We start from the raw sequence: 15,523 nt of genomic DNA on the forward strand, positions 1-15,523 counted from the left end.
ATTTACTCTTGAAAGATGCTGAGGAATTTCCCATGTGCTTAAGAAGTCAAGGCATATCTGACACAGGAAGCAGTATGCACAAGTGCACAGAGGTATAGGATTGCGCAGTGAGTTCAGAGAAGGACAGAGTATTTGGTATGGCTGAGAAAAGCACACCTTGGTGGGAGACAGTGTCAAGAGAGGAGGCTGCCAGAGTTGTAGGCACCAGATCCTGAATAGCCCTGGATGCCACAAGAACATGCAGACAACATTGAGTCCTACCCTGCGGGCAGAAACAGAGGCCCTTAGAGGATTCACAGTGCTACAAAGGGATATAAGAATACATTTTTAATTGAAGGTATCAGATTCCTCATCTGGTATTAGTTGGTGTCTTGATTGGTATTTGTTGGGGACAATGCTATAGTTGCTTTTACAAGCACTATCACATTTAATCCTCAAATCAGCCCTTTACATAAATGGTATCATGTTTATACAATCAGCCAAAAGATGAAAAGTCAGGTCCACTGCTCTGACTTTTCACAGTCACACACGAACAAAGCCTGGCTTAGAATTAGAGTTAGCATCAAGGAATGGCTCTTCCACTAATCACCACAACAGTGATACCAGTATCAGAAAACAGAGTCGACTTTTGCTTTCAGCTTTCAAAGAGGAATGAAAGAAAACTCTGAAGGTCTTAGGTAAAAGCAACAAGTAAGATTAAATGCATGGAAAGCAAAGTAGCACCCATTTTTAAAAAATCCTTAAGGGGGTTGGAGTCAATAATTTACTAAATATCCTCAACAAGAGTAATTATTTCAGGGGAGTTTTTATTCTCTTCCACTCTGGAGATCTAAAGCGAGAAAATAGGCTTCACTGATACCAAGAAAGAGTTTTAAGATATAGGAAAGAAGATAAAAGCAATTTAATCCTTGAATAAGTAGCTAAAATAGATGTAGAACTTCCGTCTTTAGAAATCTTTACAAACAATACCAGCATTATAATAATAGCAAGCATTTACTGAGAATTTACCATGCACCAGGCATTCTACTAGGTGCTTTATATTGTCGTCGTCACCAAGATCACCTCCATCATTATTGTCATCCTCTGCAGCCAGACAGCCTGGGTTCTATAAAATGGGAATGACAGATAATAGTGTGTTAGTGAAGAACTCTGATGATATACATAAACAGTGCTTAGTATGCAGCATTCTCTACAGAAGGATTCGCTTCATTGTTACCTTCATTGTACTTGCTAAGATTTATCAGCCTGGATTACAGGCCAGGTACCCAGTCAGGTACTTTACATTCATTGTGTTATTTAATCGCTACAGAAACCGGTATGTATAATTTTCTACATTTGATAGATGAGGAAACATACATTGTGTCAATTCTCATAATCCTGTGAATATTGGTCCCATTTTTGCCATCTTTTGCCCCCATTTTGTAAATGAGAGACCTGAAGATTAGAAAGATGGTGTAACCTGTCCTGGGCTGTATGGCTAGCATGGCAGGCATCTGGGCCCAAAGCTCAGTTCATTGTTTTTTGTTAGGGTCTCTGTTCTCTTCTTCCAATTCAACTATTCCATAAAAAGTGTATTCTTACGTATACTCATAAAACATTTTGCATCATTTTCCAAATGCCAACACAGCATTTTTCAAGTGTTTTCCTTATTGAATCTTTATTTTTATTCCATAGGGGAGTTATTCTCCGGTGGGCCTTCTACTCCTCAATTTAGGAAGATAGGGCTGGTTTAAAACATAGCTACTGGCCAAGCATGGACATGGCCTTGTGTAGAATATGGAACTTTAGATTGAAAACAAAGCCAGGAACCTTTGATTTCGTTCCATTTTGCCATCTTCTGCCAGTCCTGTGTGGCTCCGATTGACTAATATCTTCCAGCTGTTTTGAGGTTGCTATGTAATCCAAGTAACCATGGGTGTTTCCTTGGTGAACAGCACAAAGTTTGGCCAGGAACTAGCAAATCATCACTTGAGATGACTTTCCAAAGCACAGCCTCAGGCCCACTCATTGATTCCAGGTGGGATTTGAGGAGCAGGAAATGCCGTTGCCACCCATGTTAATGTCTGCTTTAATATGTGCCTGTGTTGCAGTACATGTCTTTCTTCTCGATTAAGATGGCTATCACTAGTGACTTTTCTTGGCTTCTTTGAGTTATTGTACCTTTTCCCTTTTGTGAATCGATCACATGAGTCTTCTCATCAGTCCATAAATACTTCAGTTATACTTGGTTCAGAATCTCAGTCTCCTGTTGCAGCATGCATGCTCTAACAAAAGAAAACATCCCATTCTTACAAAAAACCACTTGATTTTAATCATATCTTCTCTCCAATGTTTTTCTGATCTATAATCATAATTTCATTCTCAGGCTAAACTAAATTAAACTTTCTCTGATTGCTTTGGCTAGCATGATATCTCCATGAACAATGATTATGTTCCTATTTTCCCCTGTGGTGTTTCACACTAAGCTTTTGTTCAGATAAACAGTGCTCTGAACACTGATTGTGTGGCACGCACTGTGCTTGGCACTGAGGGCACAGAGATTGATAAGATAGTGTCCCTGGACTAAGAAAATTCTGGGCTTGAGGGGCAGAGAAGACAGACACCTAAAGAGAACATTCCATTTAATATGGTAAGTACCTAGGTAGAGGGAGGCTTAGAATATGGTGGAGCTCAGAAGAAATGGATTCAAGGATAGATTTAGAGGTAGGGGTACATGAACTGAGCCTTGAGGGACACACAAGTATTAACCAGACAGAGAAGGGTGGAAACAACGCCCCAGCAGAGGGCACAGCACAGACAGATGCATGACACTGTGTGGTCTCAGGCATGAGCTGAGAGCTGGTTCTGTCTTCTCTAGGAAGTTTTATAACCATGGAGGAGGAAGTTTCAGAGACAAGAGAGGTGGAAGTCAGGAGATTAAATCACAAAACAGTATCAGTTATTTGGGTGAGAAGTGATAGGAACCTGAACCAGGGTAATTGAAATGAAAATGGAAAGAATGAGACAAATTCAAGAAGCAGTTTGGAGGTAGGAGAAAAAGACAAGTGACACTGAATGTGGTGGAAGGGAAATGGGAGGTTTTCAAGCCCTGGAGGACAGAAATAGGGGACACAGGAAGAAGACAGACTTGTGAAGAAAGCAAATGTTTGCTTTGGATGTTATATAATATGTTTTCTCACTATTGGGACACCTATGTAAAAATATCAAACATGATGTTTAAAGTTTTCAAAACCTGAATTTGGAGTTCAGGGGCAAGGTGAGGACTAGATAGGTTTCATGTTTATATGGATATTTATATATGTATTTTTGTGGTCATCTGAATAGAGGGACAGCCCAAGCCAAGGGAAGATATGTCAACTAAGGCAAGAGTGTAGAACAAAGAGAGGGGAAGGGTGAGAACAGCCGTGTCAAGGAATGTCTGCATGTCACAGGAGAGCAGCAAAGTGCCAGTTACTCTTTCTTAGCACATCATGAATGGCTCATCACTCAAGACATGGTGTCAGTGGCCATGAGAGGACAACTTCATCCAGGTGCAGCCTAGAAATATAGTCCTGACTTCTGGGCTGCATGGCTATGGGCATCTCTAACCCAGTCTTTGCTAGGTGACCATTACAGTTATTTAAATAGTCAAAAGCTTTACACATTGAAAACCCAACATGTCAGGAGAAATTAATGAAGAGGGCTAGTGACATGCAAACAGCTTTGAAGAATTTTTGCTAAATATAGTTTGATGGAACCCCTCTCAAAGACAACTTGAAAACCTTCCTGAGAAATAGCATTATTCATGAGTAACTGCATGAGAGCTAACAGAATGTCACTAACATCCCTTGACTGGAAAGGCAGGGAAAAGGAGAAAGAGCCCTAGAGCTGGTGAGAAGCAGATCACTTGACCTCCATTTTGTCACTACCATGCAACAGCGTTTGAAAGCAGCAGTGCTAGGGAGACATGGTTGCGGGGAGGTCTAGGTTTCACGCAATGGCTACAAACAGGAAGCTGAAAGGGGAATAGCCCTGGGAAAAAGGCCAGACCAGCCCCAACTTATACTTGGCTTGACGACTAAATCACAAAGGAGCCAAATGCCCAAAGTTGGCCCCATTGCAATAGCTTTTCCAAATAAAATAAGAAATGATGTGGTGATGAAGTTTCTCATGCTGGGACTGTCCGCAGTTTCAATTCCTTCCCTGCTGAATTCTTGAGCTGGCATTGTAGATTTAGTTCAACCAGTTTAAAATCTCTCAAGGAGAATTCTAGTAGAAACTAAGTGGAAAGTGAATGCAGCCAAGGAGCATCTGTCCAATCTGGTCCTGAACAGTTTTGTATCTCATCATTTGAGAATAAGGACACAGAAAACATAAAATAACATGGAATGTATGAAAAGCTTGCGTATTGAGGTGGAATAGCAAGCATTTAATATATAGAAGATGGTGCTGGGATAGAATATTCTTCAGAAAACATAAAATTTTTAGAAAACATCTGCTTCGTGTTCTCACAATTCAAAGAAATTTGAAGTATGTGAAATAAGATATAAATTGAAAAGTATCTGGCTAAGAAGCAAGCAGAAATAATAAGGGAATTGAGTGCAATAAGGAAAGATAAGAAAACTAAAAGTGCACTGCCAAAACTCAAATCTACATGAAAAGTAGAAAGAACAGACTCCATCCAGCCCTAAATCTAAGTACTAATATGAACAAAAAACTTGAAAAGTTATCCAGAGGAAATAAAGAGGTAAAAACCATAAGAAAGCTACTTAGTAAAAACAAAGTAGAGAGCTGACATATAGAGCCCTGAGTCATCCCAACAAATAGAACAGTACATGAAACATGGTAAGTGCTTAGTAAACATATGCTGAATGAACAAATGATATCCCCATAGAAGAGGCCACTGAAAAATATTCATAAACAGTAACCAAAGTAGTAACAAAACCGCACTGACCTGAAGAAAGGCCTAAGTCTGTGAATCAAAAGGACTTTGCAAAGTACCATGCAGAATTAACCAAAAAGAGAAGCACCTCAACACAGCCTCATGGAATTTTAACATTTCAAAAATAAAGAAAATATCCTAAAAGCAGAGAAGCAGACAAAAAACAAGCTATTGTTAGAGAAAGAAAAATTAATCTTACATTAGTTGTCCCTAAAACCTTGAATGCCACGGGATAGAGGAACAAAGTCTGCAGGATTTTGAAGAGACAGTTCCTGTGACCCACGAGTGCTGTGCACAGCCGAAGTACAAAGTGACTGATGGTTGCAGATATTCAGAGGCTTAAAATGTCTCTTAAGTAACCTTTTACAAAATAACTTTGAAATAAATATATATATTTGCATAAATAGTCAATTAAGAGAGGAATAAAAATTCCTTAAGAATGGGAACCTTGTGATGTAAAAGGACCAGTAATGAGCATTAGAAGCAGTTCAGCACAAAATCAGGTCTAAATAATTGTGGTAAATCTGTTTTTTAAAAACTCAGATACCAAGAATCATTCTTTTTAAAGGTATACCATATTAAAAATTGTGAATTTAATAATAAACAAGGCCTAAATTCTCACATTATTTTTAAAATTAAACAAAAATCCAATTCTGTCGGTTTTGGTCAGTTAAATTGGCATAGAGGAGGAATAGAAGAGAGTAAAAGTATAACAATTGATGTTGCATATGGGAGAGGCAAATGCCCTCATTCCTGAAAATCATTAGAGAAATATAAAGTTCCATCATGCTTTTTAAAGACTTAAAGTTAACCATGCTGGTTCTTTCTAATATAGTTCTTACAAATGACAACATATTTTATAAAAATTCCTCTGATTGCTGTGTGAAGAGGGAACTGCGCAGGAAAAATCACTTTGGAAAACTTTTTCAAACTGAAGGAAGGAGACTAGTTAGGAGGCTGCTGCAGTGATCTAGAGGAGAGAAAATGAGGACAGGACTAAGGCTTGGCATGGAGATGGTAAGAGATGGTCAGATACTGCCAGGAGTTGAGAGGAGTTGCCCGTGGATTGGGTGTGGGTGAAAGGGAGTCAAAGGTGACTCCTCAGTGTGGGGCCTGAACAACTGAAAGAGTGGGGTTGCCTCTTGCCCTTCACTGAGATGGGGGAGGACTTAGAGAGAACAGGTGTTCTAGGGTGGAATCCAGGGTTGAGTTTTAAACTTGTTAAGTGTAAGATTCCTGTTATGTTTGCACACCGAGATGTGCACTTCCCAGCTCCTTTGAATTACAAAATAATTCTTGAAGGAAAGACCTGAAATAATTTTAGTTCATAAAAAGTGACTATAGACAGTATAGTGTCAGTCAACATAATGATTTAGTTCCACATCAGCATCCAAGAATATAAACTCTTCTAATGAGAATCACCATAGATGATTCACCATTTTCCCTTGCAATGAGATATTACTTCAAGAAACGGGAATCCCTTGGAATAAGGTACATATCTTCTCTTTTCTTTCACTATTTAGAGCACCTAGGAACCTACACAGATATTTAGTAAAATATTTTTAATAGCTATGCCAGTATGTTGAGAACCACAAAATAAAATTTTGTGGTGTTTCCACTGATTAATAGTTTATTTTCTTATAAATTCAATATAAAAGTTTTCCTTAATCCAGTAATTATTTGTTTGAGTCATACACATTTGTAGCATAAAAATATGTGTTCGTTGAGCATGAAGAGATGTTAAAATAATGAGAGCTAATGTTTAATAAGAGAATCGCTGTTCACAGATATCCTCTAACATCATTTACAGTTATTCATTCACCCAACAAATATTTCTTGATGATCTTTTGTAGGCTTTATTCTGTAGAATGTATACACTCTCTATAAGAATTGCTACTTAAGTCTTTCTGTTCTCTTCATTAAACAAATTTGGAAGGACTAATATAAAATTGGCTTGATTATAGAGTTTGTAGGTTAAAAAAAAAAGTCTTGATTAATCATAACCCAAATAAGTAAAGACATAAGATTAATCAGAATGATTTCAGTGCTGAAATCATTAGACAAAGTGTCACAAACCACAAGATGATTTGTTTTTGTCAAGTTTATTTATTCTGTCTTTAGTGCTACAGGTGTGTGTGTGTGTGTGTGTGTGTGTGTGTGTGTGTGTGTACGTACTTTCTGGTTAACCAAGTATTTCCTGGAAAATGAATTAACCAGAATACATCATTCTCTGAGTATTTCGGTGAGTTTATTCTTTATGTGAAAGTAATAAAATTCTATTTCTTTTTCAGAATATCTGTAACATAGAAGTTTTACTAATGTGCTCTCACTTTATATATAATGAACTCTCATTAGTGTGAATTTATGTATAACACAAAACAGATGGACATATTTACAGGGATACTTTACTTCATGCAATAGGAATATATAACAAAGAACATGTTTGGCCTTTTATTATAAACAAAAGTATATATTTAAATGCAGTAGGAACTTACTATTTCAAGAAGTATTTCACTAAGTCTCATAAAATACAGAAGCCTTTATATACACAGTCCAGAACAGTAAATATTTTTATTCAGCCTTCAGTAACTTTCTAAAGAGCTCCCCCTCCAGCCCATGCCCCCAAGAGCATTCATTCTGACAGGCCTCTTCCTGTTTTAAGTTTCCAAGTATTGTGGACTGGCTATAGGATAGAAAATCAAATTTCTACCCATATTTATGTGCAAGTTACATACTTGAAAACTAATGAACAGTGCTGCTATTATAAAAATGCCTTTGTGCCTAATAGTTTTGACTCAAAAGGCTGATACATATGTTTACTTCTCAAAAACAAAAACTACTGGTTCATGTTCCTAAAAATATCAATGACAAGCAGTACCAAAAGTAATTCATTTATCTGCAAATAAAAATAAAAATGAAGGAATATACTATACACCCAAAGAATGGCTAAAAAATTTTTTTTTAAGCTGTCAATATAAAGTGTTGGTGAGGACGGAAGCAAATGAAACCCTTATACTCTGCTCACAAGAATGCAAATTGGGAAAAACACTTTGGAAAACTGTTTATCAGTATACACTAAAGCTGAACATATCCATACTCTGTGACCCAGCCTTTCCACACAGTGAAATATGCACATACCTGCTCCAAAAGACATGTTCAGTTATGGTGGCATTATTCATAATAGCCCCAAACTGAAATCAACAGAATTGTAGAATGGGTAAATTGTGACAAAGTCATACAATGGAATACCATTGCAGCACAAGAGAGAATCGAGTCCTGCTACACACAACATGGGTAACTCACAGAGATAATGTTGAGCCACACAAACCAAAAACAAAAGAGTATGTATTGTATGATTTCATATTTATAAAGTCCAGAAACAGGCAAACTTAATTTATAGTAATAGAGGTCAGTATAGGGGTTACCTTTGGCAGGGAGAAGGTAGCATCCAGAACCGGGCACTGCGAGGCTTAGGCGGTGTGGATGATTAAGATTGTGTGTTTACTTTGTAAAGGTACATTCTTAAGATTTGTACACTTTGGCCGGGCGCGGTGGCTCAAGCCTGTAATCCCAGCACTTTGGGAGGCCGAGACGGGCGGATCACGAGGTCAGGAGATCGAGACCATCCTGGCTAACACGGTGAAACCCCGTCTCTACTAAAAAATACAAAAAACTAGCCGGGCGAGGTGGCGGGCGCCTGTAGTCCCAGCTACTCGGGAGGCTGAGGCAGGAGAATGGCGGGAACCTGGGAGGCGGAGCTTGCAGTGAGCTGAGATCCGGCCACTGCACTCCAGCTTGGGCGACAGAGCGAGACTCCGTCTCAAAAAAAAAAAAAAAAAAAAGATTTGTACACTTTATTACAAGTACTTAAACTTGAAAAGTTAACCCCCAGAAAGGAAGAAAAAGGTAGCAGATTTATTGGAAAAGGTGTATTCCTGTCCCTCACTCTCACTGCAAATTTTACCAAGTCCTTTTCTTTTATTGGCATATGTAATGGAAACAGTCTTCAAGCTATAATCATTATGGGAAAAGAAGCAATATCGGCACAAGAAAATTAAGGCCTAAAAGCCCTGGATTCTTGCATGATGGTGAATGTAAACTGAGAGTTACCTATTTTGCTTAATTGCATTACATATCACAGAAAATTTAACAGCTTTCCTTGAATTTTTTGACAGGGCCTAATAGTCCTTCGTGATACTTGAATCAGTCTTCCCAGTTCTTCTAGTTTTAAGCATTCTGTGATCTATTTCGTGAAATTTAGCAGTTTCTCCCTCTTTAATTGCATGGCCTGGTACATGCATTCCTCTAGGAATTTGTCTTCCCAACAAATTTAAACCCAAATTCCTCCCCCTGGGGGAATCTTGCTTTTGTAAATCTTATTGAAAGTGTAGTCGTTTCTGCAGCAAATAATCTTGCTTCACTTATAGTGTATTTGCATCCAATGCTCCATTTCTTTGTTCATTATTCTAATGTTCTATGTAGTGTAATGTTTTTTAATTGTTTAAAATAATAATTAGGAATTTTAACTGAAGTTAAAAACAAACCTGAGCTATCAATAGAAATAATTCCGTGAGCTGATGCCCGCTATGCTCCGCCAACATCACTTGTGTGTCCTCCAGCTACAGCAACCAGGTTACAATTAGTCCCTCTACCAGTCATCTTGACAAGATTTTTTGCCATCAACTATAAGGTATATTGTGGTTTTAGAAACACCAAAATAAAGAGGACAGTGGAGTTATTAGTTAGAATTTTAGCATTTTTTATTTTCTCTATGGTAAGATGGTGGGGTTTAAATTTATTTTTGCTACCGTTGTAACCTGCATTAGAAATCACAAAAATAGCTCACACGCATAGTCCCTGCACTTTGGGAAGCTGAGGTGGGAGGATCGCCTGAAGCCAGGAGTTTGAGACCAACCTGGGCAATATAGCAAGATCCCCAACTCCACAAAAATTTAAAAACAAAAAATTAACCAGCTGTGGTTGTACATGCCTGTAGTCTCAACTACTTAGGAGGAAAGATCACTAGAGCCCAGGAGTTCAAGGGTGCAGTGAGCTATGATCATACCACTGTACTCCAGCCTGGGTGTCAGAGACAGACCTTGTCTCAAAAAAACAAAAATTACAAAAATGACAATCTGTAGCCATTGCAGTGGCTCTTTACGTGGTAAAAGCATCACTGGTTAATAAGACCATGTAGCAGCTAATGGGATTGGGTAGGGAGTCCTTGGGGTCGTTGCCTTGTCAATGTATTTAGGAAAACTTGGAAAATCAATGCTTCATGATGACAGTGGCCCAGCCAATAAGTAACATGTTATACAATGTCATTCCAGTTCTAATCCTGCATTTCTTTTAAACCCGGCTCAAGAATCCAAGTTCCATGCCACTTTAATGGCTGCTAACCACTGCCACCATGTTCTCTTTTACTTTCTGCAGTGTTGGTTTTCCCACTCCAGACTAGTCTGTGAGAGTCTGTCCTCATCTATGAAAGCCATTAGAACCCAGTGCTCTGCAGCTTGGTATCTCCAAGAGTTGTAGAATGTAAAGACTGAAGGTACACAGATGGTCATCCACAATAGCATTTCCCAGGATGAATTATCTGGGAAGCCTGAGGATTATCCACACCAGAGAACAGAAATGTTAGGAAAGAAGAGATAAGAGCTAAGTTCCAATCACTGGTGAAGTGAGGGAGTCTGAAAAGGACTGTGCTGTGTGGTTAAGCTTGTCTGTCTGATTCATGGACAGACCAGTAGGAAGGGGGATTCTAGAAGACTGTGCACATTCCTTCCTGTTGCCACCCATAACTGGGTATCTGATCAAGTTTTACCTGATAGCAGTGCTCCAGAGTGACCCACTTTCCTGAGAGATCATGGGATTCTTCCCAAGAACATAATCTGGAAAGAACATTTTCCCAAGGGTCGCATGCCTGGTAGTTCTTAGAATTAACCACCCACCAGAATTAATAATCTGTATGCTGGTGATATTTGCATTAATATATGGGTATTCCAAAATGGTAATTTTGCCCCTGTGTCCAGCAAGGGTATCAGGAACAAGAAAACAATACATACTCTAATACCCAGAGTTATATTGTGTGGCGCTTCTTTGTGTAATGTGGCTTTCTTAGTGGCTTTGTATTTCCAATGACAGTGCTATCACATAGCCACCTCCCATGAAACACTGATGGAAGCATGCTTAACTTAAAGTGGACTTCGTTGTCCACTTTAGCGTTTCATCCACTAGCAATAAATAATAGTACCAGCTAACATAGCTCACCAGGCCCTTTCTTAGCTGATTCCAAGTAAGATTTTATTAATCTTTACAATAGCTTACTAAAGTAGAGACTAGTGTTATATTCATTTTAGAGATGAAGAAACAGAGATGCAGACAGGTCAAGTAATTTGCCTCAGATCAGATATTGAACAGTGGTGAAAGAACAGTTAGAACCAGGCGGACGCTGGAACACATGATCTTAACTACTACTTTAGTTTGCATACATAAAAACATCTTAGCTATTCTTCCCACTCATTAATGTAAATATAGTCATTGGCTGTACTAAGCATATGCCTTGATTGGAATACTATAATTCTTTATCAGTTTACTACCGTAAAATTAGCCAACTGGCATAATTGTAAGTTATTGTAGCAAAGTATTATGTGGAAAAACATGTAGAAAAGTAATGCAGAAGATTTCTGAAGATAGATACCAGAAAGACTTGTGGGGTACAAATGTTCACATACTATTGTTTTCAGCTATTTCCATTTGCACACTAAATCACAGAGAACTTGAGTAACAAACTCTTTTCCACAAGGTAGAATTCTAAAGGTCATGTTTTCTCTGGGCTTACAGACAGTGTTAACAAGTTCAAGCTGATTATTTTAACTAATAAACTTTTGAGAAGCACTGTGACAGAAAATCCATAAGAAATGCATCCCTATTATTTTATTTTCAGATATTGAACATCTCTCCAGGGACTTATTTGCATACCACCTTTCATTCGTTTTATTGTTCCATATGTTGAAATAATTAAAACAGACAAAGGGCATTTCTTTGTCAGGAGAGCAGAAACCAGTTCATTTATACGACTGTGTTCATGCAGAACCGTCACTTACTGAAAAGATCCCAGGTGTGTTTCCTGTTATTCATGCACAAAGTGTGTCAGAGACCCTGCAGAACTAATTAAAATAAGGCTTTGTGTGTGTGTGTGTCTTTTGTAGGCTAAAGGTAAAGAAAGACAGTGGCTAAGACATCAAGCTACTGGGGAACTAGATGACGCCAAGATCATCGATGGGCTGACTGGAGAAAAAGCCATCTACAAACGTCGGGGTGACCTGGAGCCACAAGTAAGTCATGGTGAACTGCTAGCCTCAGCTCTGCATAGTCTAGCCCTCTTTACAGAAACTTGCTTTCTTGGGTCATGTCAAAATATCACAAACCCTGAATATGGCAACCAAGGAAAGCATTATGTGAAAAAAAAAAAAAAAAAAAAAGAAGAAGAAGAAAAACTCCATAAATTTTATACCATTTATCATTCAACTCAAGGTCCCAGCAAGAAACATAAGGCATGCTCAAATTAGGTAATTTAAGAAACAGTCAATACAAAGACTATTTACAAAAATAAGGGTGGGGTTTAGGAAAATCAAAAATAAACAGTGCAGTAACCCAGGGATAGCAATAGCGGGGATCTAACTCACCCTGAGGTCTAAAAGGGCAGAATGAGAGAGCAGTTCCTGGAACCTGGAGAAGGTGGTTGATGGAGTGGTGGCCTTCAGCAGAAGGGGAGCCAGTCCATGGGCGACAGCAGAGAGGGGGCCAAGGGAACAAATACCCCACCCTCACCCCCTGACCTCCACCAGTGCCTCCCAAGAACAGAACCCACCGGAAGTCAGCAGCCAGGAAGCCGGCTGATGTGGTTGTAGGGGCCAAGGGAAAATTTCCCCTTCACCCTCGAAGGTTCTCTGAAAATCACCTCACAAAAGGCACATTAATAGGAGAGGAGGCATACAAATGTATTAATGTGCACTGGGGTGAAACCCAGGGTGAGTCCCTCTCCACACAGTGAGGTACAGATGCTTATGTACCCTTTTTCTTAAGGGAAAAGGAGATGGAGAAGTGTAGAGAAGTGTAGATGATTTTACGGGGATAGTAAATGGTTTTAGGGCAATTCAGTGAGCTTGAAGGACACACAGTGACCTGGGACGGAGTCTTTTGGGCCCACAGAGCAATGGTGTGTGACAGAAGTCTGTCCAGGTGTGTTGACAGACTTCAGCTTTTCTTCCTGTGATACGAGTTCAGTTGATGAAAACTCAGGGAAGGGCCCAGAGTAATCGTTTTCTTCTTGGGAGCTCTGAACTTTAGACAGTTGAAGAAACTTCAGAGAACAACTTATCCGGTGCTTTGTGGGGAGAGAGAGGAAGGTCAGAGAGACCTTGATGATGCCTCTTCAGTTCAGCATGTCCAAGCACCATATTTAGAGGGTATCGATTTCTGAGCCCCAACACGGATTGTCCATACAGATCAACTCCCGGGACACAGAGCAGGTGCCCTGGAGGGGAAACTGAAGACACCCGGTGTGTCTGTTCAGCCTAGAGAAACCTTCGAGTGAAAACAATAAAACAACCTTGGTGATTTTCTACTGTTCTCTTACTTTAAATATCAGTGTCCATCATATAACTGAAAAAAAATACAGAAAATAAGAAAGTCTCCCTTAAGTAACTATAATTGTAGTATGTAAAGTTTTAGACAGCCATAAATTTAAAATATTTGCAATGTAATCGCAAAACAAAATGGTGACAGGATGAAATATTGAGTGTCTTGGTGAGTTCTGTGATCCCCTGTATTCCTGAGTAACCAGAATTGCTGAGTAGCCACTGAGAGCTGGGGGTGCAGGGACTGGTAGGGGGAAGGGAGAGTCACTCCTTTTAAATATTTATTTAGAGAGGATCTGGTGGTGATTTGGGGAGTTCTTATTTCTGTATCATTGGTATGAGTCAACAGCTGCTTTCTTTACTGAATCATTGTGGTCAACAATTGTGTTTGGATACATCTGAAATTGTGAGTAGTCATGGAAGCATATGTGTAAGTGTCCTTAATTTGGGCAGACTCAACAAGTTTTTAAGAAATATGTTGAATTTGCCTCAAACCATTACACTCTCAATACCCACCGTGTTTTCTTGAAATTACTAACTCTGCTCATTATTTTTTATACATGTCAGCAAATATTTAATAACAGAATAATCTGGAATTTTTCTTCTTCCTTTTTTTTTTTTTTTTCTTCCTAGAGACAGGGTCTTGCTCTGTTGCCCAGGCTTTAGTGCAGTGGCACAATCATAGCTCACTACAGCCTCAAACTATTGGGCTCAAGTGATCCTCTCAGCTTACCCAGCTGAGTAGCTGGGAATACAGGCACATAGCACCACCCTAGCTGATTTGTGTGTTTTTTGTAAAGATGAGTTCTTGCTGTGTTGCCCAGGCTGCTATTGAACCTCTGGCCAAGCAGTTCTCCCACCTTGGCCTCCCAGAGCACTGGAATTACAGGCATGAGCCCCTGCATGCAGCCGCCTTCTTTTTTCTTGTCAGCAAAACTAACAAACTTTTTTTTTAATCTGCAAATTGGCAGTTGTGGGTCTAAAATCAAACTTAATCTTGTAATCTTAATGGACAGTTGTTTCTAGATAGCAATTTGATGCCACTTTTATGCTTTCAAACTGCCAAGAAAAGAAAAGCACTAATTCAGTAATGTGGAAGGAAGAGAAAATGTGTGGCTTACTAAACACAAAAGTCGTTTTTAAAATCTTTTCATTAATTTCCTTGCCAGACCCCCATCACATAACTTTGTTTTAGGAATCTGACATTATTTGTGGCCTATGTGGAGAGTGGTTTTCAGGTCACTACTCGACACGTACAAGTAAAATTGATATGGGCTTCCCTCCAAAATAACACAAACTCTTGCTAGAGTTACTGACTCTGAGGCATGAAGTGAAAATGACATGTCATTCCAGATTATTAAGTCACCGTATTATTTTTAAGGCATCAACCTAAATAAGTCAACTTTACTAGAGTGAGCTTTGAAAGGACTATATTCCAAAGGAAAATATTTTCCATGTGGCCCCAACCATTAGCACAAGTCTGAAATTCTGTTTACTGCAATACAACCCATAGATACCTTGCTACCTGCTAGGACAGCCTTGTGCAGGGCTGAGCCTATGGCTGGTCTGCCCATCTTGGGGCTGGCATACCGGGGCTTCTATGAGATCCCCAAGACAGCCACCAGGGGAAGTTTGCCAGTTCACAAATGGCTTTTCTGTTATTCCTTCCCTCAGCTTGGCAGCCCACAACAGAAACCCAAGCGTCTGCGCCTGGTGGTAGATGTGTCTGGTAGCATGTACCGTTTCAACAGAATGGATGGCCGGCTTGAGCGCACAATGGAGGCTGTGTGTATGGTCATGGAAGCCTTCGAGAACTATGAGGAGAAGTTCAAGGTAATGACATGAACTAAGAATAATGAGAGGCATAATTGACCACGATGATGGATAGGTAGATTCAAACTCCATCCAGAGTGAATGAAAATCTTCATCCTCTCACCAGCTCTTTCATCAGTGCACAGAA

At 39.3% G+C, this 15,523-nt stretch overlaps 1 protein-coding gene across 3 annotated transcripts in view; it reads left to right on the forward strand.

Annotated features, from left to right (window-relative positions):
• Window positions 1–15,523, forward strand: part of VWA8 (von Willebrand factor A domain containing 8) — a 382,692-nt gene that overhangs the window by 348,984 nt on the left and 18,185 nt on the right. For all 3 annotated transcript variants that reach the window (XM_010374503.2, XM_030922264.1, XM_030922265.1), the window contains 2 exons: window positions 12,133–12,258; window positions 15,238–15,396. In XM_010374503.2, the coding sequence (XP_010372805.1) occupies window positions 12,133–12,258; window positions 15,238–15,396 (285 nt within the window). The remainder of the gene's footprint in view (window positions 1–12,132; window positions 12,259–15,237; window positions 15,397–15,523) is intronic.

Source organism: Rhinopithecus roxellana, chromosome 18, assembly GCF_007565055.1.
Source record: "Rhinopithecus roxellana isolate Shanxi Qingling chromosome 18, ASM756505v1, whole genome shotgun sequence".
Taxonomy (NCBI): Eukaryota; Metazoa; Chordata; class Mammalia; order Primates; family Cercopithecidae; genus Rhinopithecus; species Rhinopithecus roxellana.